At 50.8% G+C, this 26,591-nt stretch overlaps 11 protein-coding genes across 11 annotated transcripts; 7 read left to right on the top strand and 4 right to left on the bottom strand.

Annotated features, from left to right (window-relative positions):
- Positions 1-1,167: 1,167 nt before the first annotated feature.
- BO88DRAFT_409777 (SAGA histone acetyltransferase complex subunit SPT7) lies at positions 1,168-4,858 on the bottom strand (the record flags this gene model as incomplete). The annotated part of the gene is made up of 4 exons (XM_025707973.1): positions 1,168-1,789; positions 1,847-2,532; positions 2,580-3,718; positions 3,781-4,858. 4 exons carry the CDS (start codon positions 4,856-4,858, stop codon positions 1,168-1,170), a joined length of 3,525 nt encoding a protein of 1,174 aa, XP_025568210.1.
- An 803-nt stretch (positions 4,859-5,661) lies between these two features.
- On the top strand, positions 5,662-6,486 carry BO88DRAFT_420843 (VanZ family protein; the record flags this gene model as incomplete). The annotated part of the gene is made up of 2 exons (XM_025708471.1): positions 5,662-5,686; positions 5,879-6,486. The coding sequence occupies 2 exons, from the start codon at positions 5,662-5,664 to the stop codon at positions 6,484-6,486; spliced, it is 633 nt and encodes a 210-aa protein (XP_025568209.1).
- A 138-nt stretch (positions 6,487-6,624) lies between these two features.
- Positions 6,625-7,158, top strand: BO88DRAFT_10365 (uncharacterized protein). Its single transcript, XM_025701209.1, has one exon. The coding sequence runs from the start codon at positions 6,764-6,766 to the stop codon at positions 7,037-7,039; it is 276 nt and encodes a 91-aa protein (XP_025568208.1). The 5' UTR covers positions 6,625-6,763; the 3' UTR covers positions 7,040-7,158.
- Positions 7,159-7,680: 522 nt separating this feature from the next.
- Positions 7,681-10,607, bottom strand: ptpB (tyrosine protein phosphatase PTP1; the record flags this gene model as incomplete). Its single annotated transcript, XM_025709741.1, has 5 exons — positions 10,341-10,607; positions 9,458-9,568; positions 8,983-9,410; positions 8,582-8,847; positions 7,681-8,523 (listed from the first exon to the last, which is right to left on the bottom strand). Exons 1-5 carry the CDS (start codon positions 10,355-10,357, stop codon positions 7,681-7,683), a joined length of 1,665 nt encoding a protein of 554 aa, XP_025568207.1. The 5' UTR covers positions 10,358-10,607.
- BO88DRAFT_400086 (uncharacterized protein) lies at positions 10,063-10,607 on the bottom strand. Its single transcript, XM_025705478.1, has one exon. It carries the CDS (start codon positions 10,543-10,545, stop codon positions 10,369-10,371), a length of 177 nt encoding a protein of 58 aa, XP_025568206.1. The 5' UTR covers positions 10,546-10,607; the 3' UTR covers positions 10,063-10,368.
- Positions 10,608-10,612: 5 nt separating this feature from the next.
- Positions 10,613-11,524, top strand: BO88DRAFT_483472 (uncharacterized protein). Its single transcript, XM_025712227.1, has 4 exons — positions 10,613-10,752; positions 10,822-10,839; positions 10,896-11,010; positions 11,090-11,524. The coding sequence occupies exons 1-4, from the start codon at positions 10,705-10,707 to the stop codon at positions 11,170-11,172; spliced, it is 264 nt and encodes an 87-aa protein (XP_025568205.1). The 5' UTR covers positions 10,613-10,704; the 3' UTR covers positions 11,173-11,524.
- Positions 11,525-13,949: 2,425 nt separating this feature from the next.
- On the top strand, positions 13,950-15,157 carry midA (putative cell wall protein). Its single transcript, XM_025701203.1, has one exon. The coding sequence runs from the start codon at positions 14,071-14,073 to the stop codon at positions 14,899-14,901; it is 831 nt and encodes a 276-aa protein (XP_025568204.1). The 5' UTR covers positions 13,950-14,070; the 3' UTR covers positions 14,902-15,157.
- Positions 15,158-16,085: 928 nt separating this feature from the next.
- BO88DRAFT_483470 (uncharacterized protein) lies at positions 16,086-17,522 on the top strand. The gene is made up of 2 exons (XM_025712226.1): positions 16,086-16,895; positions 16,966-17,522. Exons 1-2 carry the CDS (start codon positions 16,298-16,300, stop codon positions 17,262-17,264), a joined length of 897 nt encoding a protein of 298 aa, XP_025568203.1. The 5' UTR covers positions 16,086-16,297; the 3' UTR covers positions 17,265-17,522.
- Positions 17,523-18,296: 774 nt separating this feature from the next.
- Positions 18,297-18,848, top strand: BO88DRAFT_459838 (uncharacterized protein; the record flags this gene model as incomplete). The annotated part of the gene is made up of 1 exon (XM_025711100.1): positions 18,297-18,848. The coding sequence occupies one exon, from the start codon at positions 18,297-18,299 to the stop codon at positions 18,846-18,848; it is 552 nt and encodes a 183-aa protein (XP_025568202.1).
- A 92-nt stretch (positions 18,849-18,940) lies between these two features.
- pex19 (putative peroxisomal membrane protein receptor Pex19) lies at positions 18,941-20,525 on the bottom strand. Its single transcript, XM_025705477.1, has 3 exons — positions 20,223-20,525; positions 19,337-20,152; positions 18,941-19,299 (listed from the first exon to the last, which is right to left on the bottom strand). Exons 1-3 carry the CDS (start codon positions 20,449-20,451, stop codon positions 19,208-19,210), a joined length of 1,137 nt encoding a protein of 378 aa, XP_025568201.1. The 5' UTR covers positions 20,452-20,525; the 3' UTR covers positions 18,941-19,207.
- A 3,456-nt stretch (positions 20,526-23,981) lies between these two features.
- On the top strand, positions 23,982-26,076 carry BO88DRAFT_9962 (bZIP transcription factor). Its single transcript, XM_025713315.1, has 4 exons — positions 23,982-24,292; positions 24,774-24,990; positions 25,099-25,599; positions 25,679-26,076. Exons 1-4 carry the CDS (start codon positions 24,104-24,106, stop codon positions 25,981-25,983), a joined length of 1,212 nt encoding a protein of 403 aa, XP_025568200.1. The 5' UTR covers positions 23,982-24,103; the 3' UTR covers positions 25,984-26,076.
- The last annotated feature ends 515 nt before the right edge of the window (positions 26,077-26,591 follow it).

Here is a 26,591-nt window from a genome sequence, read left to right as displayed (position 1 = left end):
GCTAGAGTGGTTTAGATTTTACTGGTTTTTGGAGTCGGTTAGTTAGGTCCTGCCTGCGTGCCTGCGTGCCTGCCTGCACGATTGGGATGAGAGTCTATTAGTGGGAATATGAGTTGTTGCACAGTATGTATGTGTCTACGGTCGCAGAAGATTGAGGTGGTTATTTTGTTTGTTTCAACTTGTTTTTTGGACTATGGGGATGTGTGGATGGACCGTGTTCGTAGTTGATAGCTCTAAGTGAGCAGGGGTTAGTAATATGATAGTAGATAGTATATTCGAATACTATTGGGATAGGGAGGGATGTATGCTGGAGTACTTAGGATAGATGGATGGAATATCATGCTATGTATGCATGTATGGCTGCTGCTGCTGCTGCTGCATCTTGGAGGTAGATAGGTGGTGCCTGTCTGTTCGCCTGTGTTTGTGTTACCCTGCTAGCTTTTTACCGTCTTAATGGGATGACGTTACACGGTAGTACCAGATGAGCGTTTGTTTGTGAGATCGAAGAAAAAAAGATATTACTATACCCTCGTCTAGTCTAGAACAATCAGCAACGCACAAGCCAAGCCAAGAAAAAGGAGGCTGATGCAGACGCAGGCCAGATCGTAATGGAAGGAATCATTAATCCCTGTTTTTATTTTGTATCTACGTTGAACAGGCATGCATGATCTTGTGTTACGGTATACAAGGCAAGTAAATTGAACAAGGATGCATAGTTTGTATTTGTGTATCTCATTTATCTGCTTTTTCTGTGTGTGGTTCCCCCTTGTAGTTCCGTTCTCTTGTCGCACACTGGTAATGCTGGGATTAGATAGGACAAGAGGGGCTCGAACTTGAAGTCGAACTCGAACTCAAACGTGGGCTCGGGTAAAGGCAGGCAGCTAGAAAGAAAGAGCGCGACGCCACATATCGCACACTATATATCATCCAAGAGTGAAAACAAGCGATGAGAGAGAAGGAGAAAACAAGTGAGAAGGAAGAAGAAAAAGAAGTAGCAAAAGTGGGTAAAAAAGGTAGATGAGACATAAGTGGTGGACGATATAATATACTGCAAAGAAGACATAGACGAAAGGAAAAAGGAAATAATGAATTGGTAGAAGAGGTAGGGGGAATAATCGTGGTATAGTGAGGTAGTACAGTGCGGGGGAATGAGTAGGACAAATCATATCATGACGCTTCATCTGCCGTTCCGTTTGGTAAGGCAGCAGCGCTGTCGTTCGGGTTCTGGTCATCGTTGGAGGTCCCAGCTGGGGCTTGATGCTCAGCACCAGTCCCTTCTGGCGCGGTTGAGTTTTCCTTCTCGCCCTTGATAGTTGCATCCGGGGCAGAGGGCTCGTCCGCTGAAGCGGCCGTAAACAAGGATCCGTTCGACGGCTTGGTGCCATCTACTCCAACGGCGGCGGCATCGTCACCTTCAGCTGTCGCGTCGGAAGCGCCCAGGCTAGGCCCATTCTTCTTAAGTTTCTTTTTACTCGGCTCCGACGTACCAGACTTAGCGCCCGACTGCCCCGATGCTGAGGGTGGGAGGGGTCGCTTCTGGGGACTGGTGGTCACGCCTGAAGGAGCGGAAGGCGGCGGGATCTTGCCAGATGCGGGCAGACGAGGTCGCGCGGCCATGGGGCGTTGTTTCGGTGGTAGCTCAAGATCTTCGATCAAAGGCTCGTTGTTGTTTGCTTGGAGCTTAGAGCTGAAGAACTCCTGGACCAACCCGATTTGCAAAGCGAGAGAGTCATTGGTGATGCGAGGGTAGGGAGCGGGCGGAGGGAAGAGAGTGACAGCTTGGGCAGCACTGCCAAAAACCATCAGTATCAAGCAAGCAATAGTCGATACAATAAGAGAAACATACCTGGTGTTCTGTGCCTGCGCAGCGTTGTACATTCTGTTCTGCAAGAGATGGAGTGGCACGCTGAGTGTGGCCAGACCAAACTCCTTGTCCAGCCCCAGTTCCTTAAACCCGAAGAAGTCCTCATCGATATCTTCTGCAAAGTCACCGCCGATGAACTGTTCACTGCCATCCTGGAATGCGTTGGAGCCATCCTCCCCGCCATCTGCAAGCGCAGGTCGCAGGAGCTCGGACAGCAGCGAGCGCAGCCGGTCATGAGCTGTCGAAAGCTTCGTTCCGAGCCGCTCCACATCGTCCTTAATGTACGACTCCAAAGACTCTACATCGATGCCAACAGATGAGAGAGTATGTAGTACGATCTCCGGCTCCGTAAACGCTCGCTTCCACTGAGCTGTACCCGTAGCCTCGGTCGCGTCGGTAGTCGGGACTTTCGGGGATTCCATGTACGACTTCAAGGTTTCGCCGATCTTCTGGAAGAAGTCGGAAGCAATATCAGTTACTGCATCCAGGGCCGAAGGCTGATACTCCTCAAAGCCAGTGTGGTAGAAGATCTTCGCCACGGAACGCTGCAAGGCCGCCTTGCAAACCCAAGGAGCAATGACAGGACCCCCGTCATTCATCACATGCGGTGACACATCCTGCTCGACGAAGGGTTCCGGCTGGTATTTCTGGAACTGATTCTGGTACATCTTTGGAGAGTCAGACAAGGAAATTCGTGATTCGGGAGATCGCTTACCTGAGACTGCAGTTGCATCTGCTTGACGATGCCGATCTTCGAGCAGACCTTTCGCGTTTCCTGCATTTGGCGCATGTTTGCATCCATTTTGCGGGCCAGCTTACTATCTGGTTGAGTGAATGAGCCTTGCGGGAGGATCCTCAAAAACTCTTCGGACGCATCCACAATGTTGCCGTCTGAGTCTTCCTTCCAGAGTAGCTGAGAGGGTAGATCGGGAACCCCTGACATGACATCGTAATAGTCGGGGATCACTCGATCCTCATCCACTTCAATGCCTTCCGCGAGCGTTTCGCCCGCGGCGCCAGGTTCCATGCCTTGTGCTGTTGACTCGCGCGCCTTGTCGTTCTCTGCAAGATTATGCTTTTGGTTTCTGATCCACCGCCGCATGCCCGCTTTAGTACGGAGCAATGCTGGCTCATCGGAGTTGAGCTTGTCACCTTTGAAGAGACGATGCCTCTCTGCGGCAATGAGAGCGCGATCCTTCTTCGTGACCTGTTTCCATACTTTGTATTCGGGGTCTTCGGAATCCACACCCGACGCGGGCAATGCGCTCAGCGCAGTACTTGTCGGGACTAACCCATCAATGTCCATAGCATCACCCTGACTTCCAGGTACACCAGAGCTGACGCCCGCAGGGTCAGACGGCGTTTGCGTGCCAGGCGGCGGCGTTACAAGCCCGTTCTGAGTCCCCTCCATCACAACATCAGAATCCGAACGGACCGGCCCCGGAGGCTGAGAGCTCTGACCAGGGGGCTCCGATCCGCTGGGAGTATTTCTAACAGGCGCAGTGCCTTTCTTCGATGATGACTTGCCGGGGGCCTTGCGACCACGGGACGACATGATCGGTTCGTCGTCACTCTCTTCGGCGCCATCCATTTCGGCCATCTGCAGTCGGCGCTCTTCTGCTTCGACCTCGGCGCGGTCTCGGATGACGATGTCTGGAATCAGAGGGACGAGCTTCTCCGTCTCCTTCTTCATGTATAAAGCATGCTTGCGCAAGAAGTGTTCTGGGTTAGTATTATATTTGAAGCAATTCGACCATATTAAATTGATGTCATCGACAAATTCCTGCTTCGACTTGTATTGCAGCGCTTTCAGCTTCTTCGTCATGGTTCCTAGGTCCATCGGATGTTTGATAACTAGCGCAGGGGGTCAGCAACGAGACACACGGCGTGGTTCTTCGTCCGCCAGGGTATCTTACTTGTATAGTAGTCAGGCGCATCGCGCTTATTCACACGAGTCAAGAAGGCGCTTGAATGCTCGGTCATCGCCTTGAGCTCACTAAGAACCTTCTCTGCAGCTTCATACAGCTCTTCTTGGCCAATCTTGTCCTCACTAGCCCACTTACTACGGTTCTTACGAACCTCGCTCATCAGGCTTCGGAGTTCCGCGTCGGATGCTTGGACCAAACTCCGCTTCATGTCAATTCTTGCGATCAGGTTCTTGAGGGTCAGGCTCGAGGCGCCCAGGTTGGCGCTACTCAGCGACCCATATCCATTGGAGGTTGGGTTCGCATTGTTGCCCGCATTCGCCTGGCCCGACATTTCCGCTTCTACCTGTCGCTCCGACTCTTCTAGCCGCTGCTGGTCCAACATGGCATCTCTATCATTCTCTAAAGTATAAAAGAGTGTGTGGAAACTTCTCCTAGCAGCTTCCTCGGTCGCCTTCTTATCTTCCTCTAGCTTCTTGCGGATATCCTCCAAGGTCTCCTTCTTGGGCTCCTTCTGCGCATCGGGCCCGACCGACACGGAGCCGCTGGGCGGTCGGCTGGGCGATGGGAAGCTACTAGGTAGCTGAGAGGTAGCGAGAGACTTGGGCTTGGGAGGAGATGCGGCTTCAGTATCTTCAGCGTCATCTTCGTCGTCATACTCATCGTAGTCATCGTCATCTAACTTCCTGGCGGGCTTCTTGGGGGGCGCCGGGGGCGGAGCGGGTTCGTCGGCGCGTTGGCTCTCGGGTTGGGACTCGTCGGAATCGTTCGCAGGGCGGGCATCTTCGGCAGCTTTCTGGTTGGCAAAGAGATTGTTTATTTGCGCCTCACTGCGTTTGTACAGATCCCGGAACATGGCGATGCGCGGGTCCTCGTCGCCTGCAATATCGGCATCTGATATCAGACCGCCCGCGTGAGACCCGTCGGCGTCGGCCGAAGCGCGCATCTGGGGGGTTCGCGAACCGGAAAAAGATTTGGGATAGCCATTGACAGACCGCGCATCATGGAAATCATCCGGCGGGCGCAGATGACCTGGGGGGAGCCAGGCGTGGTGGTGTCCGAGCGACATGCTCGCTCCAAGACCCCGGTTCTGGGGCGGGCGAGGGGGGCTCGTTTCTCCACGGTTCGGATCAGTTCCAGCTAGGGTACAAGGGAGTCTTTTGAGACGCTGAAAAAGACATATACATTAGGGGACAGGGGTCAGGAAATGAGGGACGATGATTTGGAGACCCCAAGTGATGAAATAGTGGGGGATTTGATGGGGGACTGAAGGGCTTCTTTATAAGGTTCTCTGCGCGAACGGATGAGATGAAGTTGGTTGCGTGAAGGCGGAACGGCGACCGCAGCTTCAGACCAACCGCGCAATTCGTTGACTCCAGCAGCAGCAAAGCTACTAGTAACAGAGTAACTAGTAACTAGTAGTAGTTGTGAAGGGAAGATATAGTAATAGTAATGAGACAAGATAACACTAATGACAAAAAGGAATGAGCCGAACGAAAAAGTGAATCCGCATTAATATTAAATAATAGAATTAAAATCAAACAAGGCGAGCCATAACCCGTTCAATGAATTGATTGAACTTGGGGAACGGGGGAACAAGCAACACTCAGCCTCGATGAGGACAAGAAAAAGACGAAGAATGGCAGGGAGTTTCCCGAGGATGTTTCAACCACAATAAACCCAGTTTCAGCCTGAGGCTGCGCCGTCTGTCTGTATCGTAAAGTAACTAACTAACTAAACCACATGACATGCCATCATCTTCATCGCTTCATCATCCAAGTCTTCCCTCTTCCGGCCTTTTTCTTTTCTCCTTCCACGACCTCCTCTCTCTACACTCCCTCCCCGTAACCATCTCCTTCCAGATCGCCCATCATGCGAATCCGATACCCTTTCGCGGGTATGTCTTTTCCCCCGATCTTCCCCATCCATTGAGCTCTTCCCACCCGTTTCCACTCTCTTCCGAAGCCAAAGTGAAGCTGTATGATACCTAATCATCCGATTACATCAAGAGCTTCACCAGCTTCCCACACCACACCAACTAATACCAAAATACCACCATAACATGCATCGCTAACACCACTCTCACCAGGCGCCTTTTTATTCCTCCTCATTCTCGCCGCCTACATTGGCCTCCTCCCGCACAGCACATCATCCACTCTTCCGTCCCAACTCCAACCCAATGACAAGTTCCTCCATGTCGTCACCTTCTTCCTCCTCTCCCTCGTCTTCTACTGGATCTTCGACACCACCCGTCGTCGCACCCTCCATTTAACCCTCCTCGTCTGCACCCTCGTCCTCGGCATCGGCTCCGAAATCATCCAAGGTCTCCTCCCCAACGGCAGGTCCTTCGATGCCTTTGACCTTCTCGCCAACATCGTCGGCAGTCTCGGCGCCGTCGGCCTTTGCGGCTGGTACCACCGGCGCATGCTCGACCGGCGACGCAAGGCGCGCTTCGGCTCCCTAGGCGGCGACGGCACAGAGAATGATGTCGAGCTCGGAGTGACGGGCCACCACAGCGACGAGGAGGAGGGTCTTGGACCCCAGGAAACAGGTGTTATGAGCCTAGAGCAGGAGGTAGATAACTGGGATGAGAACGCTGTTGATAATTGGGATGAGGAGGACGAGTCTGGAGATTTGGCCGTTGATACTTCCAAGAGGACGTCGCCCGCTGAAGATGGGAAGAAGCGGAGTGATTAAGTCGCAATCTAGCTAGCTAGCTAGCTAGGTCTCTGGTTCTTGCGCCTTGTCGCTAGCTACCTATATTCTATCATGCTTTGCACGTCTCTCGGGCCGTGAAGTCCGCTTCATTCAGCAGAATGGCATCGCTGCCCATCATGTGATTGCGACGTATACGCTTACAAGGCGTTGATGCGCTCACCACCACCACCTGTCGCTCTCTACCACGCTTACCATACACTCTCTATCTGCCAATCGCCCCTCCGCGACACCGATATAATTCCAACCCAACCTCCACATGATACGGAAGACTATTCGTAACCCCACCCGCTTCGACGATTGCTACGCTACGCAGAAAAGAACGGCAACGAAACGAAAGGAAAAAGGAAAAAGTTACCATACCTATCTATCTATTCACAGCCACTACTACAACTACTACTCTCGCTACGACCGTGTCATGACCCGACTCGTTATCTACCGGCGTTTTGAGTTGATCGTTACATTCTGTTTTGTGTTTTCTTGTTTCTCTATATCTTCTGCGTCTCTCCTCTACGAACCCTACTTATCTATCTAGCTATCTCTATTCTTACTCCTTCGGGTTCTGGTTCTGGTTTTTGCTCTATAAACCCCTCCGTGGAAATTATGATGTACATAGGATAACAGAGATGAGGAGGGAGGAGTTTTGTTTCCGTTTAATAGTATAAGAACGCTTTGTTTTATATTGAGTGGTCGATTGATCAGATGGTAGGTAGTTTTCTGGTAGGGTGTGTAAGAGAGGACCTTTCAGGGCACGTGTATGAACAGATGCATCGTTATTCATTTCCAGGCAGATCCACAAGTCCAGTATGGTACACCAGTTCTAATGCTAGGGGGGAAACAGAATGAAAGCTGAAAGACAGATAATCGCGCGGGAGTAGGCACATCAGCTTCGGGTGACAATGTTCAGGACGGTTTGCTTGTGAAAGCGTAAGCATCCTGGGCACTGGAGGAAATAAAAGCATCAGGTCGTATACTGAAACATAGTATGCAGGGTGGCGCAAAGGGCAAAAAATGCATGTTGAAGATGCAGGTCAGAACTCGTAACTAGTCATGGCAAAAAGAAAAACGACAAACAGGGCAAAAGAAAAACATCAATAGGCGATTAGAATGTTATATATGTACGAGGGAAGGTAATATAATAATGCTGTCTGAAACAGGAACCGGTCGTCCCTAGCCTCATTCGTTATCGGAAACCTCGGGGGTGCCCGACCAGCTTCGGGTGGGAGTAGATCGGTGATCTTCAGCAGGTTCGAGCTCAGGTTTGGATGACGGTCGGTAGCTGTCGTCGGTTGACAACTTGGCCATCTTCGTTGACCTCTCATCCGACTTGCGCCCGCTGGGCACGGCAGTCTTACCGAGCTTGAGATCGGTCTGCTCCCGTAGGACTTCGTATATAAATTGGAGTTGCATCTCATTATAGACCATCATCATTCGCTGCTCGCGCATTTGGTTGACCGTTTCGAAGACAGGGTCGATGTCGGGGTCAGTCGCCTCTAGTAACTGGCCGGACTCGAGCTCCTGCAAAAGATGGTCCAGCGCGATAAAGGTGCCTGTCCGGCCGACACCAGCACTGCAGTGCACAATGCGGGGATTAGTACGGGTACATTTCGAACCGGACAGTCTGATCAACTGAAGGAGCGCATCGCGGTCATCGCCCTCAGGCTTTGAATAGTCCGCCCAGCCGGCGAACAGAAAATGCCAAACAATCTTCGACTCGGTGCCGAGGGTGAGTCGAAGTTTGCGGATTTCCGAGCGAGATGTTGGATCCCATTGAGTCTCGAGCAGTGTAACATAGCCTAGAAGGTCCTCGTCGGCTTGCTGGTGGTGGTTGTCGTTCATGAACGGGTCTTGCTCACGTCGCAGGGGCATCGTGGCGTTTTCGCGGTCCAGTGGGAAGTACTGGGCACATTTCTCTCTGCCCGCCTCAAATGTCTGCGTGAGCATAACGATGACGCCTACATCCTCGCTTTCATGGAACACCATATGCCAAAAGTGGGATAGCTGGTCCGGCTTCGGTCCCTACAGAGCAGCGGATTAGCGACCAACTTTCAACGCTCAGCAGAATGTATGCGCCCACCTGCGTCGCGATATACCGTCTCTCCTCCTGCGAGACTGAGTCTTCGAGGACAATCGGCGATGCGTTAATAAAATCGCATTCGCCTTCTGGCACCCGCAAATGGATGCGGGAGTTGGCCCATGCCTGCACGTTCACGTATCGGTTCCTTGCCCTGACCTCGGGGTCTCCCTCTAGCGCCCAACGGTGTGAGGGGTCGTTGGCTAGCATCCCCTCGTGTATCCGAGTCCGCTGCATCCATTCGAGTTCCTCGAACTTTTGATGGATTTCTAGCACAGGACAGATATATTAGCCAAGCTGTAGACAATATTTAAAGAGGTGCAACACATGCAACTGCGCCAGAAACGACTGGGAAACCCAAGAAGCAGCAAGCGGGGTGAAGTGCTAGGCGGGCGCATACTGACCTAGGACCGACTGGCAGAGAAATGGAGGAACAGATTCATTATCGCGCGCTTCCAGGCCAGGATCGTCGTTCTCCGGACCATCTATAATCTCGAAGCCATCGTCATTATCCTCGGGAAGCGACCGCTTGGTCGCTTGTACGCTGGTATCGATCTTGATGGTGGGATGAGCCATCTTGGCCGCAGCGATCCTCTGGAAGGCCCGAACCTTGCCCAGGACGCCGCGCGCCTTCTTCGAGACCCGCTTCTTAGTCGCTGCGAGTTTTCGGGGACCACTGCGTAGACTGAAGGTATCGGGGGAGGGCGAGCGGGAGGTTGGGGCAGTGATGACTTCCCCCTCGATGCCGTCGGGCGGATCCTCGTGCGCGCCGTTGGGGGGATGCGGCAGGGATGATATCTGTAGCGTGGACAGATCGGGACAGCTGTGGAAGCTGCCCCTCGACGTAATATTATGCTTGGCCAGATTTCTGGATCTCACGGGAACAACGCGCGGCCGAATAGGAAGACTGCCTGGCAGTCGATAATATGGAAGATGACTCGGCCGGCAGACAAGACCCGACAGCCAACTTCTTCGTGCAGCCCACAACCCCTGCAACTTGTAGAATAAAAAAGGATTGGGTGATTATTAGAGAGGAAAGAAAAATTATGGACGAACAGGGAGAACCACCGGGTCAGTGAAAAAATGAAGTAATAACCTCGTCAACAAAATGCGACCCGGGGGAAACAGCAGGCGAGAGGGTCCGGCCAGCAGCAGGAAAAGAAGGAGAGTATTTGATGCAAGACCCCCTCGCGACACCGTTTGGCAATTGCTGTTCTCCCCGCACTCTCTCGTCTTTTTTGGTCTTCTAACCTCAGGACGTGGCCAGCAGTCCAATCAGTCAAGTCATTAAATATATTAGAAGAATAATGAGGTTGTTAAGGAGAGTGGGTTTGGACTAATAGAATAAGTATGGGTTATACAAGGAAGAGAAAAGAAGCAGAATTGGGCAGCCAAGAGAAAAATATTAGAAAAGGAGATATTTCTATGGCAGGTTGGCAGAGTTTGTATGTATCGAACAAGTAGAGATCCTTCTCATTCCTGGTAATTTTCTATTTCTTCTGATTTATTCGGGGTCCATACGGTATGAATCCCTTCAGGAGATTATTAGTATTATTATTATTTTTATTACTACTACTACTGCGCATTACGACGGCTTCCATGCTTTAGTTAAGGGTTGGGGGATGGCAGAACAATGATGTAATTCAGGAGAGCGTCTCTCAGGAACAGATAGTACAAGAACACTTGCATTCACCATTCAGAGCCATGCTCCGTCCGAGGCATGATTCAGATCTCCAGTGGTGCCTTGAGATCTTCATCCAACCGGCCATCGTCAGCCATGATGGTCGGCCTCAGGCGGTCGATCTATCCACCTTCCATCCCTTTAATGCGCCCGGATCATCGCTTTCTCCGAGACAACTTGCCGCGGGCGGAGTATCGAGTCCTTTACCTCTGATTGGTGGAGCTCCCTGTTGTGTCACCAGCCTCAGGCTTAACTCAAGTTGGTGGCTGGACCTCACTGTCGCCATTTTTCTCTCTTCAAGGGTGCAACCACGCGTTTTCTTCTTCTCCCTTTCGCTTCTCACCAGCCCCCCCACGGTGCGCTGGCTTCATCCCTTTTGCACTCAAGCTTTAGTCTAGCTTGTGTTGCCACGGATCCCACCTGATCTACGTAGTCCACACCGAAGATGTTTCGGGCGTTTCTCAAAAGCGCATTCCTGCTACGGCCTCTCGAGGTGTGTATGAGGCACTTGTGTCTGGACTCTCGCACACAACCCTCCATACTAATAGTCTTCTTCATACAGGAATGGCTTACCTCTAGGGTAGGTGTATGATCATGTCTAATCCTTGAGCTTGATGCTCATGTTGCCACGTATAGCTGCTGGCCAGCCGGTCGTTTCATAAATTGGTTGGGGGGATTCACCGCAAAGTTCATCACCTGAAGACGGGTGTCCCACTGGAAGAGGTGCATGGCCCTGACTCTGGAAAGTCTGGTATGAACTTCGCCCATACCGTGATCCGGTCATGGTAGCTGTGTAGTATCATTTGATACTAACCTGCCCCTCACTCTAGCTTCGAAGTTGAGCCAGTTCTTTGAGTACTTCAAAGAAGAGCTGAAGGACCAGATGAAAGGAAATCCCCGCAAAAAGCATTGATGAGAAGGTGGTGTTTCTTTCAACCGGGCTTTTATGACAGCCCTGCTTTTTATGACTTGTGATACCCATCAATATTCATATACTCCGTTATTTTCTGTTTCTCTGTTCGTACTGTCCATCCTGATCTGTCTACTATACCGTCTGGTATACCGGATACAGATTGGGCTGTAGCTCTTCTGCACCATGAGCTACATCCCTCATTCCATCCGGAGAACGATTACCATTGCTTCATCCGCTTTGCCTAACCGTGTATCTTTGGACTGTTGGGTTGGGCCTTGAAATGTCGAAGCGTACATATATAGTCTTAAATAGAGTCGAACGTAACCGAATATCAAACAATTAGCAAAGCCATCGCTTATATCATCCAAATCCCCTACATAGGCAGAAAAGATCTTATCCCTTGGTCATAGCCAGCCATGGCTGGGCACGACTAAAACCTTATCCCCCATGTGATGTGTACAATATCGGGAAATCCGGATGGCAGGACCTGTATGTTTCAAGGGCCGATTCCCAGGGACTCCCCGGCACGAGTGTGTGTGTCCTCGCTGCCAGGGCTACTTTATTCTTTGCGTAACCTGCATATGCAGGCGAGGTGTTACTTGTGCGACCACAGAATACAGAGGATGTGAAATACTTACATACTACAGACGCAAACACCTACGTAACCTAACCTCGTCGAAATATCCCCATCTGAGTCACTGCACATTTTCATAACTGATTACATACCAGGTAGACGGACAACTAATGCAAGCGAAGCAAAAGGAATGATAACGAACGCCTTTGACTAACCCCGATCACTAAGCAAGCAGGAGAAAAGCAAGCGAGATCACTCATCCTTGCCACGCGATCAACTGGCGGACGGAGTGGCTGCAGAGACCCGAGTCGACCCGTAATAATCTCTACCTCCTACTGGGAGGGAGGGTATGATGGGGAACGGTCTAGGCACACGCACCATTGAGGAGATATACGTAACCTCGATGAGCACACACACGCACACTGGAACCCTTCCAGACCAAGACCACTCTAAGAAGTCGTCAACCCCACGGTATGTTAATTAACAGAAATATGGAGTCTAATCAGGACAACAACGTTCCAGAGCGCCGTGTCATGTCTAGTGAGGAGTAGTAGACTAGTATGGATGGCCAGCTGGGTACTTGGTAATTAGCAGAGAGGAATCTAGAACCGTCAGATGCTGCCGATCACCCGACTCGAACTCGAAAGTGGCTAGCTAGCTAGCTAATTCTCTCTCACGGTGAGAGAGAAGATGATTATTAACTCGTCTTATGGAGAGCAGCAATCAAGTATTATTATGAAAGTGTCGGGTGGCACCCAGACTAAGGTTTATGAAGGATGAATCATTTACGAACAAGACCAGTTTGACCCTTAAGATGCAGGGTCTTTGGGGCTTAGTGATAACGCTACGGGGAAGTAGACTATGTAGTATGTACTACTAAGCCCCGTTGGTATTGCCATAAGGAAAGACAGCTCAGCAAGAAACGCTGTGGGAACGGAGTCACCGGCCCAATTGCCGCCCTGGCGTCCATTAAGCGGGCAGCTGCTGCAGTCGGGTGAGCCGGCACACGTCGATGGCCATGTTTGGAAAGATGGAAAGATTTTGTTCTGTCGGATTGAAACACGTGAGAGAGAATGTACGTATGTGCGTATTCCCAGGAAAACACCGAGGAGGTGGATGCTCGGAAACTACAGAATTTTCTTTTCTTCTTCCTTATTTTGCTATCGAACCGGAGCCACGCGGATACAATGAAAGGGACCACCCAACATCAAGAAGCATTAAAAAAATATGGAATATACACATATCCAGTCATCATAGTAAAAATGTGGGTTATTATTGTTGATTCGGTGCTGTTGTTTGTTGGTTGGTGCCGAATCTTAGGTAATTCCTCCCAAGGAACAAAGTTATTTTCTATGGTACGGTCATTAACCGGTACCTAAAGACCCATGGTACATGCCTTAAAATAGCAACGTGTGTACCAGAATTACTCTAATGGATTATGGAACTCATTAATTTTGTAAGATCGCTTTGTGATCTACCATACTATGGACTTGCTTGCTCCTCACTCTAGCCGAACAACCCGGAGCACTACTGCTCAGGTACCTCACTAGGAGGTTAGAGTGGGATCGGGACGACCCAGAAAGCACCGTATTGGGCATAGTAATCCGAGACAAGGGCCGTGACAGCCAACGGGCAGAAAAAGAAGAATACCCATAGTACCCATAATACTCAGTACCAAATACTGGGCGGAAAGTCAGGCGCCCCAAAAATGCAAGAACAAAACACTAAAAAAACACAAAAAACACAAAACGAGGGGCGCCCCTGTGCAGAACTGTCTCAACTGGCAGCCGCTGACTGGCTGGCATGTCGTTCAGCGCCGACGCTAGAGAGCGCCGACTCCTGGGCACGACGCTGGGATTGGTGTTGCGCAGCCAAAAGTCCCGTTGGTGGCCCCCCCCAATTGAGCCGGCCAGTGCCCTTCCACCATCCCGTTCCCTTCGTCTCCCTCTCTTCGTCTCTCTTTCATCTCCAGTCCCTTTTCATCTCCATCCCGCCTCCTTACGCTCTTTCCTGTCCTTCTTACCACACACACCACCACCCACAACTCTATATCTGCAGTCACTCGTTAACCCCTCCTTGTGAATCATATCTCCCGACAGCCTCTTTTTGTCCTCCCTCCTGCTGTCCTCCCGATTCTCAACCCTCCAAACGATCGTTTCCTACCATCTGGACACCCCCGTGTCGCGTTGGAATTGTAATCTCGCCTCCCCGGTGTCGGTTCTCTCCACTGTCCTCCTGCCTCATCCGTGTTGGCTCTGGAAGCCTCGAAAGAACGCCTTGATTACCCCGAGTCCGACTGATCGATCTCATCCGACGTGCCCACCATGCGAGCCGCTCGTCTTTCGTTCCTCCTCTACTCCTTGTCCCTCGTGGCTGTCGTCGCTGGCCAGAGCGCTGCAGTCACGAGTGTAGGCAACGCCGTCACCTCTGCCGCTGCCGCCGCTACCACAGAGGCCCCTTCTACCACATCCAGTGAATCATCCTCGACGTCTGAGTCCTCTACCTCGACTTCGGAGAGCACTTCGACCACCAGTGAACCTACAACTACGTCGTCTACTTCGGAAGAGACTACTTCCACTACCAACAAGCAACCCCAACAAACCACCCAAGCGCAACAGACAACATCATCCAATAACAACAACAACAATGCGCAGACAACTGCAGTCACTACAACGGACAAGAACGGCAAGACCACCGTCGAAAGCACTACCCAGCAGACCACCGCAACCCCGGTTGTGCAGACGGTCACGACTATCGAGACCATCAGCGGAACCCCCGTCCAAACTACTCTCACCACTACGTCGACTCCCGCCAGTGCTGACTCCACGGGCAGTCCTGGTCTGAGCGGCACTTCGTCTGATAACTCCAACAGCAGCTCTGGTCTCTCGTCCTCTCAGAAGAAGATCATCATTGGTGTCGTCGTCGGTGTGGGTGGTGCAATCATCGTCGGTGCCCTTGCCGTTGTTGGCTGGAGGATCCACGCTCGCAAGGCTGCGCAAGACAACGATGAGGCTGCTGATCTCATGAGCGGCACGGCAGTCGGTGCGGGTGCTCGCGAGAAGGCGCCCAGCCCGGGTGCTGGTGGCACGCCCTTCAAGACCACGCTTGACCAGTATCACAACCCTGGACCTGTCAACGCTGCATCAAACTTCTAAGCCGACCCGGCATCTTGTCCATGATACGAACACATCACCCTTTTCCAATGTTTATACTGCGGTAACGAACAGGGAAGGCATATGGTCTGGTCTGATACCGTTCTTGAGACTGTAAATTTGTACGATTATGACGCAGTTATTGTTGGCGCTTGTGGAGAGGAAATCCTCTGATTTGTTGTTTCTTCACTGCTATCTTGGGTTGTTTGCTTTGCATTCAAGAAGCTACCGCTCTTTTCTCGCTCTGATAGACCATACGTCGGGTCTTTACCGATATCACGCTCCTTTTACTTAGCACAGCGATTTTGTCCTAGCATTTATGGTTGGTCGATTTAGTTTGATTCCCCCCTCGAGCATTTGATTTCTTTTCTGGCGGAGCGGTGAGCGGCACAGTGTCCCGTCTCTGTCTCTGCTGTGGATTGCAGATCCCCGATCTCAGCCTTCAAAAGCTTTCGATTGTATGTATTTAATCAAAAAAAAATGACTTGAGAAGGATACAGCAGTAAATGTATTGTCAATGATGTAATGGCACTCTTGCTAGATAAGATCTGCTGCATGCGTAATTATCTGATTGCCATGCAGGTAATACATCGTAGGCTTCGTAGCGTCCGATGATCCAAGCCTTTTCACCATGTTTGATACAGACGACCTCGGTAGGAAATAGGAGAATCACTGGCATGTCTTGATCCGCACTATATGCCGGTAGTGAACAGTGCGCCAGGAACATGCGATCCTGCAAGGTGAGTTTATCGTCAACTTGCATTATCTAAACCCGATCCAGGTCTATCTCTCTCTCACCCACACACAACACCAATGAGCAGCAACTCTACCTCTATATTGTAACTACTCAGAATAAGGAGTATGCGCGATTAGACACCCCAATACCCATTCCTCGATCTACGACAACACCAGTGGCACAACAGCACGATCAGCTATAAGGCCTTCGGAATATATCTATCATGATAATGTACGATGCAAATGACCGCATAATCATATTGTCCGTCTACATATGATGCGTCGCACAGTCAATGATGCCGTGGTGCCTGACAGCCTGAGGAATGTTATATATCCCGAAGGAGACTAGTGAGCACGTGGCGTCGTGTCGGACGCGCTCGCGAATCCCTGCCGCCTTTCACGTTGTTTCGCCGCGGCCGCTGCTGGTCTCTCCGGACAACCATCTCTACTATCGTCAACTGGATAGATACGTCTGAGTCGCAATTGTGGTTACTGAACAACTAACCTGTTTCTATCTGTGTCGCATGGGTGACGATTATAAGGAATCCAATTTCCAATCACAACGACAGTCATACTACGTCCACGCGTTACGAATTGACATACCCTTCATCCACCCATCCGGCTGAATCGCATTACTCCAATCAATCAGCTACAGACATTCACAATGATGTTCGCTCCCCTCCCCATGCAGCAACAACCAGGGTCATCACCACCACCGCCTCAACAACAGCACCAACAATACACACCCACCCGACCATCCCCCCTCTCACCACGTCGCCTCACAAACACCCCCTCAGCAACACCCAACATCTTCGCCGCCACCTCCAACAACACCCAATTCAACATCCCCTCCAGCCCCTTCACACTTCCAACACCCACGAAACTCCCCTCCATATCGGCATCAGCACCACCATCCCCGACGCCACCACAGCAACAACAACAATCACACCACCAATTCTCAAGAAGACAAAGAAACATCCAGTCCTCCCCCAACTATGCCCACCGCTACGCCAACAACATCTCCAACCCCATGACCAAGCACTTAAAATCAAGTGCGTCCCCCTCGGCACGCCGGAATGTGTTTCTGAATCGCGTGAAGCGGGATCGGGATGATGGGCGGTTCGGGGATCGCGGCGAGCAGTTGGTGCTTATGGAGCATGTGGCGGAGGAGAAGAGGTGGGGGGAGGTGATGAGGCGGAGGGCTGAGGAGATGGTGGGTGTTGTTGAGGAAGAAGAGGAAGAGGGGTATGCCAATGGATATGGTATGTTCGACAGCTTCCTTGTCTGAGACGTCCTGTGATGATGTGACGACGCTAACGATTGCTCGCTCAGATGATGTAGACGCATACGCTCTAGACGAGTATCTGCAAGAACAAGCGGCCGAGATGGAACGGTTGGAGTATTTGAACCAGCAGTCACAGCCACAGCAGCAGCAGCAGCAGCAGCATCACCACGGAGTGTTTGATTCAGGTGGTCCTGCTGGTAGGGGTAATGGTGGGATGAACATCTCATTTAGTGACGAAGAAGAATACGACGATCTGTTCATGGATCTAGCGGGGCATGATGGTGATCCTGATTTTCCTGGGTCAAGTGGGGGGTTTGCGCATAGTCAGGATATGGATATGTCGTGATTGTTGCCTTATCTGTGCGTGTATCTGTATTGGATATGGATATGGGAGTGTCTTGTCGCGGGTCGATGGGACTGCTGTCACTACTAGTATCACATTGGTTTTTACGGACAGGGCAAAAGCATGGTCTGGTCTGGTTTGATATGGTCTGGCGTTGAATGAGGTACATGGATTGGGTCTATAATGATATAGGGTACTACTACCTACCCACCCACTCGGTTATCTAGATAGTAGTTAATTAGCAGATCATCCAGTTTAGTCAATCCTCAGATAGTAATCTAGTCTATCCACATACTTAATATCCTGTGTTCTGCTTAGCATGCAGATGTGCCACTGCTCACTAGGAGTGTTGGTAAGCTACTATATGCATAATGCTCTGACAAACTATCCTCATAGAGATTTTCCATCTCTAATTTCAAGACGGCCATTCGCCCATTGAAAAAACCCCCCAAGCCTAATGGATCAGTTCATGGTCATGTATCGCAAGGAGGTTCCCGCCCCATAGTATGTTTAGTACTCGTTCCGTTCCGTCTCTGATATCCCTGATCCCCCACAACCCCAACCTCCACCCCGCCCAGTACTCAAAAGCACAATCATTACCTATCGTCCAAGCTCCCTCAACCACATCTATACTAAGTTTGGCTTATTTAAATTAGAGAAGATTCCTTCGTCCTAATCAGGACAAGCTGGACTCAACTTGAGGTATCAGAATCAGATACTATACTCCTCCGAGTGATCGGATACCTTCGAAGCCAATCATTACTCACAAACCCTTCACCTCAACTTACTCTTGCAAAGGGATGTTGGTTGATTGCTTACTTGCTTCAACTCTTTTCTACAAAGGTGGACACACACGGAAGATCATTTCTCCTTCTCCTCCTCTGATTAATGACATCCTTTGATTGAATCCGAATCCAAGAACTACTTCATTCTCTATTCATAAGTATCAAAGAAGCCAGAGCAAACATTCACCATAGTAATCCCATCATCATAGCACACCATCCCCTTTTAACCGCGGGAATCCTCCCTCTCATCATGGACGCCTCAACCACAGCAGATATCCGCGACCGCATCCTCCACCAAATTCACGGACTTCTCTTCGAGGTCCTCCGAGAGTCTGAAGACACAGGCCCGATGCGAATACTCGGAGATACTCCAAATAGCATACTCGATCCTAAAGATTATTTGGCATCTATACGCCCCTTTGTTACAGAAATCCAGAATTGCATCCATGAATTTGATGCAAATAGCAAGACTTGTTTCATTGCAGTCAATATCTACCCTGGAAAGCACTCCTACTTTGTGGTGGACCTAAATAATACCGAGTATGACTATCAGACTGCTCATGAATGCAAGACATTTCCGGTACCTGTTCATATCCTACGCCTATCAAAAAGAAACCCCCCCAGGATTTATAGGAAACGGGAGCTGGATGGACAACTTGCTGAGACTCTTAGAATCATGCATAATGGTCACGGTCAAGATCCTCTACCTTTGGTTGACAATTACTGTGATCCAAATAGACAATACAGCAACCCTCGAAGCCTCAAAACGTTGATGTCCAGGGTGTTCAGATTTGCGCATTGACAATGCTGTTCACGGGGTCTGATGCATCTGTTGATAGTAGTAATACTGTTTGTAGTCAGCAGTAACATAGTTGGTTCTGCTCTATTGGGTTTATGGACTATGCGTCTTAGCCCTAGGGTTGGGAGACTACGGGATTTGAAAGTACTATCATAGGTGGTGAAGCTGTTTTTCAAACAGGTTCTGTACGATAGTAGACATTGAGTCTGGGTCAACAGGAATACTATCCCTCAGCCCAAGCGTGTATATATATTAGAATTCTACTAGTACTAGTACTCATCATTGCTGCGGACAATCAGGCATACCACCCGCGCCAGCACCACCACCCGGACCCTTAAGATCCTCCATCCAAGGAGCAGAAATCAGCTCATCAGGCGGGTTACCCGCAGCTTGCATCTAAACCCCCCGTTAGTACTGAACAGCACGACAAATAATAGCAATGGGGGAGAGGGGGCTTACCTCCTGCATCTTCTCCCACACGTACTCCCTACACTTCGGATCCTCATCCGAATACCCCTTCTCCTCGAACTTACTCACAATCTGCCTGACCACTCCAGCCTGCCTCTCATACCTCGCCATATCCTCATCAGACACCTTCCCCTTGCCCTTATTCTCCTTGATCCACGGCCCGAACTTCGTATCAAGCTCCTTGATCGGCTCGTACAAGATCTCCTTATTCGACAATTGCTCCATCATGCCCATGAACATCTTCGTCAGATCCCCCTCGTCACCACCTTCGCCTGACGATGCCCCCGCCTCGATCGCCTTGATGAGTTGCGCTACCAGATCATCCGACATGTCGTCCTCCGAGGCTGCCGCTGTGGCTTTGTCGCCGGATTCTTTCATCCGTTCGATTGTGCGCTGGATGGTGTCATTGAAGGTTTCAGGTGCTGCGGTGCCACTTGTTGATGGCGTTGATGATGCTGCTGCTGGTGCTGGTGCTGCTGAAGAGCCCGCGGTGGCGGCCGTAGTGCTGTTATCGTCGTCGCCTTTCATCATGACGTCTCCGACGAGCTGTTTCAGAAAGTCGGATGGTGAGACTCCGCTTTCCTCGAGGATCTTGGCGAATGCCTCGGCGTCTTTGTCGAGGCCGCCGTCGTTGGTATCGGTGGCGCCAGCCGCAGCCGCAGCCGCAGCCGCAGCAGCGTCGTTGCTGGCGCCGCCACCACCGCCCAACATGTTCGCCATATCTTGTTCGAGTTGGCGGAGGAAGGCCTCCTCATCGAAGTCATCGGGGGCAGATGGTTGCGCGGCATCAGGTTTAGCGGGGGCGGGGGCTGGTTTTGGTTTGAAGTCGTCGAGGACCTCTGTTATATTACATTGTTTGTTAGATAACAATATATCTGGGAATTGAAAAGAGAGAGTGTGTAGAAGTACCATCTAATTCATCAAATTCCGATTCGTCGTCATCGTCATCGTCATCGTTGTTCGTGCGCTGTTGTTGCGCGGGGTTCTCTGCTGAGGGGGCATTGTTCGGGGCAGTTGTCGTGGCGGACTTCTGCTGGTCATCCGCAGAAACCTTTTCGGGAATCTGTGTGGGAGCAGCAGAATTCTCAGGCTGGGGGGTTGCGCCAATGTTGGCGGAGGGAGCCGATGAGGAGGCCATGACTGATGATCGCAATAGCCGAGGGGGGAGGAGATTGGGGGGAAGAGGGGGAAATGATGCGGCGGGTTCAACTTGCAGTTGCTGGATTGCGGCGGGCGGAGACGGATTGCATCGGCGCGCAGGTGAGCCTCTTGTGTTGTTCCTTTTCGAAGGTGCAGGGGACAGAAAGTCTGACGGGCGGGATTAGATTAGATGGGGTGGTTGACGATGGGGAGCTGAGGATGTAGTTTTTTTTTTGGTCTTCATGTGAAAAAGAAATGAAGGGAATGAATAATCAGTCAGTCCATCTTTTCGGTGGTGGGGGAAGAGCCGATGGAAAGCCGATCGCCGCGGTTATTTTTTGGTTTTGATTTCTCGGAGTTGCGCTCAGGGGATGGTGGATGGGGGATGGAAGGATAGCAATCATTTTTTGGAGGAATTGTATTGACATTTGGAATTGTAATGAATGGATGTGATTTTGTATAGGAGTCGAATGAAAGAAAGGGTACGGAGTCGAGTAGTAGGGAGTGAGTGAGTATAGTTAGACAAGACCTGGGAATGACATCAGGGTCCAGGCGCTGTCACCGGCAGATCTGATGGAGATTCGATTACTAGTTAACATGTTCGAACAACTGACTCGGTCTGGATTCAGATTTACTCCGATAGGGATACGTTCTAATTTACGGAGTACAGAAGGGCTACGCTCTCTCCATTCTGATATTCATCTTCCAAACACAGCAACAGCAGCAGTAGCAGCAGCAGCAAGCGACAACAAATCCAAGTCTGCCAAGAAGGATCTGGTCAATAGTTGCTGCTGGTCATCGGTAGTCGCCGCAAGTCCACCCAGCAACAGCAACAGTACAACAGGTACAGGCACTGGATTTCCTTCCGATCAGCCCATCATCCTCAGATGATCCCGTGGCGGATCCTCGTGATGTCAAGTCACAGTCACTTTGCCTTTTTCTTCCTGAGGCGGAGTTTCGGAGCGACGTACGATGACGGGACATAGGCGAGGCCCTGGATGTGGTTGGCTGGCGGAGACCTCCTTCATCGGCAGTCTCCTAATACTAGGGTACTTACTACTGTGTATATCCCACAAGTAGTATCTAGTATTATTAGTGTCTTCTGTCTAGTCTGGCTGTCCTGCAGGTACATCCTGGGTTAGTTGGTTTGGTATGAGTTGAGGGGGAATGGAAACCGGAAGTTCGGCTGTCGGATCAGGTGCTCTCATTGTATACCCAAAGCATACAGAAGGGAGTCTCTTCTAGTCCGACTGTTCTATAAGCAGACATTGCCAAGGACTGTCATCCAACTGGTTATCCTCGGGGTTCCGAACAGACCAGACAGATCAGACTATCTTATGTACGGAGTAGTATCCAAGACTCTGAGAAGATTTCTGGGAGGATGAGAATGGCAATTTAGTCGAGATGGATTCGTGGTACCGTATGGTCATCATGCCGTATTATGCCCCCAAATGGCCACTGGTCACGGGGTCAGGGACGAAACTTTGCCGTATTCACCTTGTCCCGTTTGGGTCTGGTCTAGCTGGATCTGCGTGATTTTCCTCGCTGTTTCTTCCTCCTTCAAGGGTCCCGGGCATTTTGTACGACCTCTGTCGTAGAGTTAGACCAGAATATTCTTGACTGTCGGATTACTTCCTGCCACGGTATCTGGACCGAGGTTCAATCAATCAATCAATCATGAACCCACCGCCTTCAATAGAAAAGAGGAGTCAAAGGATAGAAGGGGAACCTGGTGTGTGTCCACGCAAGACCCCCGAGTTCGTACGACAGGAGGACAAGGAATCCGCCCCAGCTGAACCACGGAAAACTTTGTCTTGACCTGCCGGAACATCTCCGCGGCATGATGAAGATATTAACAACGTGCCCACCAGAAAGGGGCAGGGAAGTCTGCTCATGACTTGTCGATAGGAGAAAAGACAGGCATCTACTTTATCGCCTGCAATAGATACTACACAGTTCTGGTCCAGACTGAGCTAGCTGGAACCGATGCAACAATGGCATTGCTTTCAAGGTTGCTCGCATCCACACCCCAGTAGCCACTTCCGAGAGAAGCGGAAAGGAATAAAAAAGGACAACGACACGTTCTCCTGCTCTCCACTCCGTTTCGGAGCCTGCATCGCCTGGTGGACGGACCACCACCAGCACTACCAGAGGAGTAAGCTCGTTCGAATAGGGCTTAAGTGCTAACTTGGACCACGGAGGCAGTGACGAGTTTGACGACTCACCCTGGGCGGATCTTCGGCTGGGTCTGACCTTGCAGTGGATCTCGCTCAAGTTGGTGCCGCGGCCGAGGAAAACCGCTCCTAGCAAGGAGGGAAGAATTGCATCGAGGACCTGAATGGACAGAAAAGCGAAAGAGAGTGCCAGTGTATGTGAGAAAGGTGAGAGGAGAGGGGAGGGAGGCGGGTGGGGGGTTGTAACTGGGCAATGAGGGGAGAGTGGCTCTTGTGATGTTGGATGGACAAAACTAAAGCAGGGGCAGGGAAGAATGCGTAGAACTACTACTAGAACTACTAGAAGAAACAGAAACCGGACGGGCGCGAGAGAACATCAGTTGTTTAAAAGCAGCAAAAAGTAAAGACCAGACGAGGCGTCGAAAAAGTAGTGTAAAGTCAAAAAGAGTTTTGACCAGCGGCGGCGAAACCGAAGCTCGTTCCGTTCGGTCCATTTTCCCCTCTCACACTCATTGCACCGTCTCGCGTGAGTGGATGGAGGGAGTGGATGGGGATGATGGGCTGGATTTTTCCCCTGGGAAAGTCTCTGCCTTGACCTAAAAGGAAAGTTCGAAGAGAAGCCAAAAGAAAAATAAAATAAAATTCTTTTTTATTTTTTTTCCTTTCCTTCTGCTGTCCCCATTAAATATTATTTTTGCCCACTCTTTGCTCGAATTTTCCAACCCACCAGGCTTGGACCAAGAGAAGAAGGCCCTTATTCGACCTTTTCTTTCCCTTTAATAACATCCCCGTTCTTTTTAGTAAATAATTTTACCTCACATCTTTCCCACTCTCACCTTCCCACCCTTCCCCTCTTACTGTCCTTCGCGCTTCTTTCCTACTTTCCCTCCGAATCTGCTGGCTATCTGGGTATTCCATCATCAATTTCCTTTATGTCACCTCTTCCGCTGGCCTCCTTGCGACCCTTTGCCAGCCCTCGCACGTCCCTTTCTGCCGCCCAGCCGCGCGTTTCCTGCGTCTGAATTATCAGATTCCATAACCCCGCCGGCTAACTTTTTTACCTGCTGTGTATTCTATTACCATTTTGTCTTTCGTGATCGTTCACCGCGTCTATTTTGTGTGAGGGGGAAATTAAGTCCGCTGTCTTGTTAGCCCGGTCTTTGGGAGAGAGACAGACAAAAGAGAAGAGAAGAAGAAGAGGCTTTTGATATTCGATCCCGGCCGTCGTCATCTGCCTTTTTTTCTTTTTCTGTTTTTGTTCCCTTTTCTTTCCTTGCTAATTTTATAATATCCCACACCCCCGGATTTCTTTCTTGTTGGGTGCGTCATTCTCCCTCCACCAAGCACGCAAGGGGGGATTTCCCATAACCGACCTGTCTTTTGGGCAATCCGGACAGGCAACAAGAACGGCCAGCAGACAAAGAAAAGAACGAGGCTAAATTCCCATCCCCCCTTCCTCATACATAGCCAAATCCAATGGTCTCCATGGTTGAGACAAGCAATTCCACACAAAATGACAACCCGGCCACTGAGCCGGTTGTCCCCAAGACCGAGCCGTTGCCTGAAGGCTCGATCAGCTCGGCGGTGTCAACGCCTGAGGCCGAGGGGGAGATTCTGATGCAAGATGTGACCCAGACTCAGAAGCGCAAAGGAGGAAGAAAACCAGTACGTAAGAACTCTTCCAGGGTGGCTGCCCTCAACTCTGTTTTTTTGTTGTTTTACCCCGGATCCAGATCGACCGACCCTTTTGGCTTTTTATACCTCGTGGTGGTCGTTGCTTGTTTTTCTCTTATCTCATTTCTATTACCTTTATCTATCTATCATCACATCCATCACGTCTTTTGGTGTTCATCCAGCATCATCACTGGCTGTGCTGTTGGTGCCTATCGCTGCTCCTCCCCCAGTGATTTGTCCCTGCGTGCCAGTCCGGGGCCCCGCACTGCGTTTATTATTATCATTTATCATTGCGATTGTTCATCCCTTATCGTCCTGTCATATCCCTCCATTCTTGCTGTCCCCTTGACTACTACTTATCTCCTCTGCACCTTATTACTCCCTTCCCCTCTTCAGCCTTTATCGATCTTGTTATCTATCTGGACCCTTGATCCCATCCCTTCCCCGGCATGAAGCTAACAGCCGCCGTCAGATCTATGCTACCTCGGAGGAGCGGAAGCAACGCAACCGCCAGGCCCAAGCCGCCTTCCGTGAGCGTCGCACAGAGTACATCCGCCAGCTCGAGTCCACCATTAAGCGCAATGAAGACTCCCTGCAGACCCTTCAGCAGAATCATCGTAGCGCCGCTGATGAATGCTTGATGCTGCGCTACAAGAACTCCTTGCTCGAACGTATCTTGCTCGAAAAAGGTTGGTCTCTCCCGTTCGCATACCCAACTGCAAGCCTGCAAGCCCCCTTCCTGATAAGCGCCCTCGGGGCGATCCTTGTCCCATACGTGAGATACTGACCGACCGTAGGAATCGATGTGCAAGCAGAGCTGCGACTCAAGGCCGGGGCCCCTGGCGCGGGCGCCGCTAAGCCCACCCCAATGGCAGCGAAGCCTCCTTCCACCCTGGAGCGTGCTGCCGTAAACCGAACCTCGGCTCAACGGCATCCTGGCATCGCTCCCAAGGAGCCCTTCGGCATGGCTCAACATCGTGATGGTGCGTATGGTATTCCGTCGCCACAGTTCCAGGCCACGCCTCCATCCCATGTCTCCTCTCCGTCCCACGCCAAGTCCCCCGGTTTCCCCTTCCAGGGAGCCATGTCGCCGGTTGGGGTGGATCCCCAGGCCCAGCAGCGCTCGCAGATGCTGTCGCACTCGCGAAATATCAGCCAAACCTCGCCGCCGATGAGCATCGGCCAGCCGGAGTCGACCGACCCAAAGGCCGCCATGCCGGGTGGTACGAATCCCCGAGCTCCCCGCGTCCCCTCCGCGTACTACCCATCGCCATTCCAGAAGCACTATGACCAACTGGGTAAGCTAACTCCACTGTCGCATTGTTGTTTTCTTCCAGGTCCGTGGTGGTATTGAACCCTTGGTTAATGTCCGCATAGAACAGGAGTACGATGCCCAGGCCGACATGATTGATGAGGAACATGATTCCACCGTGGGTGCCTCGCCCTACGTCTCCGGCTACAACAATGCCGCATCTGTGCCGGCGGGCTCTCACCCCATGGGGGCGCATAATCTCAACCAATACACCCAACATGCGGGAGAGGGAGCTAATGGCGCATACAATAATGCGAACCACCTCATGGGGAACTATGAACCTATGCTGGATGCCGATCCATTTGGATTGAGTGCTAGCATGCATTTCCAGACTCCTTTCAGTTACGAGCAGAATAATACCCGCCATTAACCCGTTTGTTTCTTGTTTTGTAATCTCACATCCGGCACTTACTTCCCTCTTTCGGTTCGAGGGATACCACGGTCGGAAGAGAGAGACACGCTTGACGGATTTCCTTCATAGCTTTCTTCTATGACTGGAAGACAAAAGTTGAAACTTTGAAGCATTGCCTGGCGTTTGCGGTTGATACCATTTGTTTATATTGGTTCGCTTGCTGTTCTGCTGTTGCTGTGGCGCTTTTGATTGATTGACGCCTTTGAAACTGGAAAAAAAGCGGTTGGCTGTTTGTTCCTTTGAGCGCGAAATGAGCGGAGGAAAGAAGGGTTAAAAGGGAAAGAAAAAAGACGCGATAAAAGTTGGAACATGGTTCTTTGTGTACATGCATGACTGGTATAATGGGCCCGACGGCGACTGCGGTGCAGTTCGAATCGGGTCGCACTTCTTACTCTCAGCTCTTGCGGACATAGCTATATGATGTTTTTCTTTTCTTGCTATGGTGATGGTGATGATTTGGGCTGCAGTGAAACGGTGGCTTGCATGTGTATTTCTTGCTGGTCTGGGTTATGTTGCATCCCTGCGGCATTGCATTCTATTCTATTCATCTTCATGAATCATTTTAT

Source organism: Aspergillus vadensis (genome assembly GCF_003184925.1).
Source record: "Aspergillus vadensis CBS 113365 unplaced genomic scaffold BO88scaffold_1, whole genome shotgun sequence".
In the NCBI taxonomy this organism is placed as follows: domain Eukaryota; kingdom Fungi; phylum Ascomycota; class Eurotiomycetes; order Eurotiales; family Aspergillaceae; genus Aspergillus; species Aspergillus vadensis.
The sequence above is the reverse complement of the archived record's forward strand: the minus strand, read 5'-3'. Positions and strand labels throughout refer to the sequence as shown.

Coding starts and splice junctions, on each gene's coding strand:
- BO88DRAFT_10365 (XM_025701209.1), top strand. CDS start 6,764: ATGATACGGAAGACTATTCGTAACCCCACCCGCTTCGACGATTGCTAC.
- BO88DRAFT_400086 (XM_025705478.1), bottom strand. CDS start 10,545: ATGGCGACAGTGAGGTCCAGCCACCAACTTGAGTTAAGCCTGAGGCTG.
- BO88DRAFT_483472 (XM_025712227.1), top strand. CDS start 10,705: ATGTTTCGGGCGTTTCTCAAAAGCGCATTCCTGCTACGGCCTCTCGAG. Junction 11,011..11,089: donor CCCTGACTCTGGAAAGTCTG/GTATGAACTTCG, acceptor CCCTCACTCTAG/CTTCGAAGTTGAGCCAGTTC.
- midA (XM_025701203.1), top strand. CDS start 14,071: ATGCGAGCCGCTCGTCTTTCGTTCCTCCTCTACTCCTTGTCCCTCGTG.
- BO88DRAFT_483470 (XM_025712226.1), top strand. CDS start 16,298: ATGATGTTCGCTCCCCTCCCCATGCAGCAACAACCAGGGTCATCACCA. Junction 16,896..16,965: donor GGGGTATGCCAATGGATATG/GTATGTTCGACA, acceptor TTGCTCGCTCAG/ATGATGTAGACGCATACGCT.
- pex19 (XM_025705477.1), bottom strand. CDS start 20,451: ATGGCCTCCTCATCGGCTCCCTCCGCCAACATTGGCGCAACCCCCCAG. Junction 20,153..20,222: donor GGAATTTGATGAATTAGATG/GTACTTCTACAC, acceptor GTAATATAACAG/AGGTCCTCGACGACTTCAAA. Junction 19,300..19,336: donor TTCGGATGAGGATCCGAAGT/GTAGGGAGTACG, acceptor GCAGGAGGTAAG/CCCCCTCTCCCCCATTGCTA.
- BO88DRAFT_9962 (XM_025713315.1), top strand. CDS start 24,104: ATGGTCTCCATGGTTGAGACAAGCAATTCCACACAAAATGACAACCCG. Junction 24,293..24,773: donor GCAAAGGAGGAAGAAAACCA/GTACGTAAGAAC, acceptor AGCCGCCGTCAG/ATCTATGCTACCTCGGAGGA. Junction 24,991..25,098: donor ACGTATCTTGCTCGAAAAAG/GTTGGTCTCTCC, acceptor GACCGACCGTAG/GAATCGATGTGCAAGCAGAG.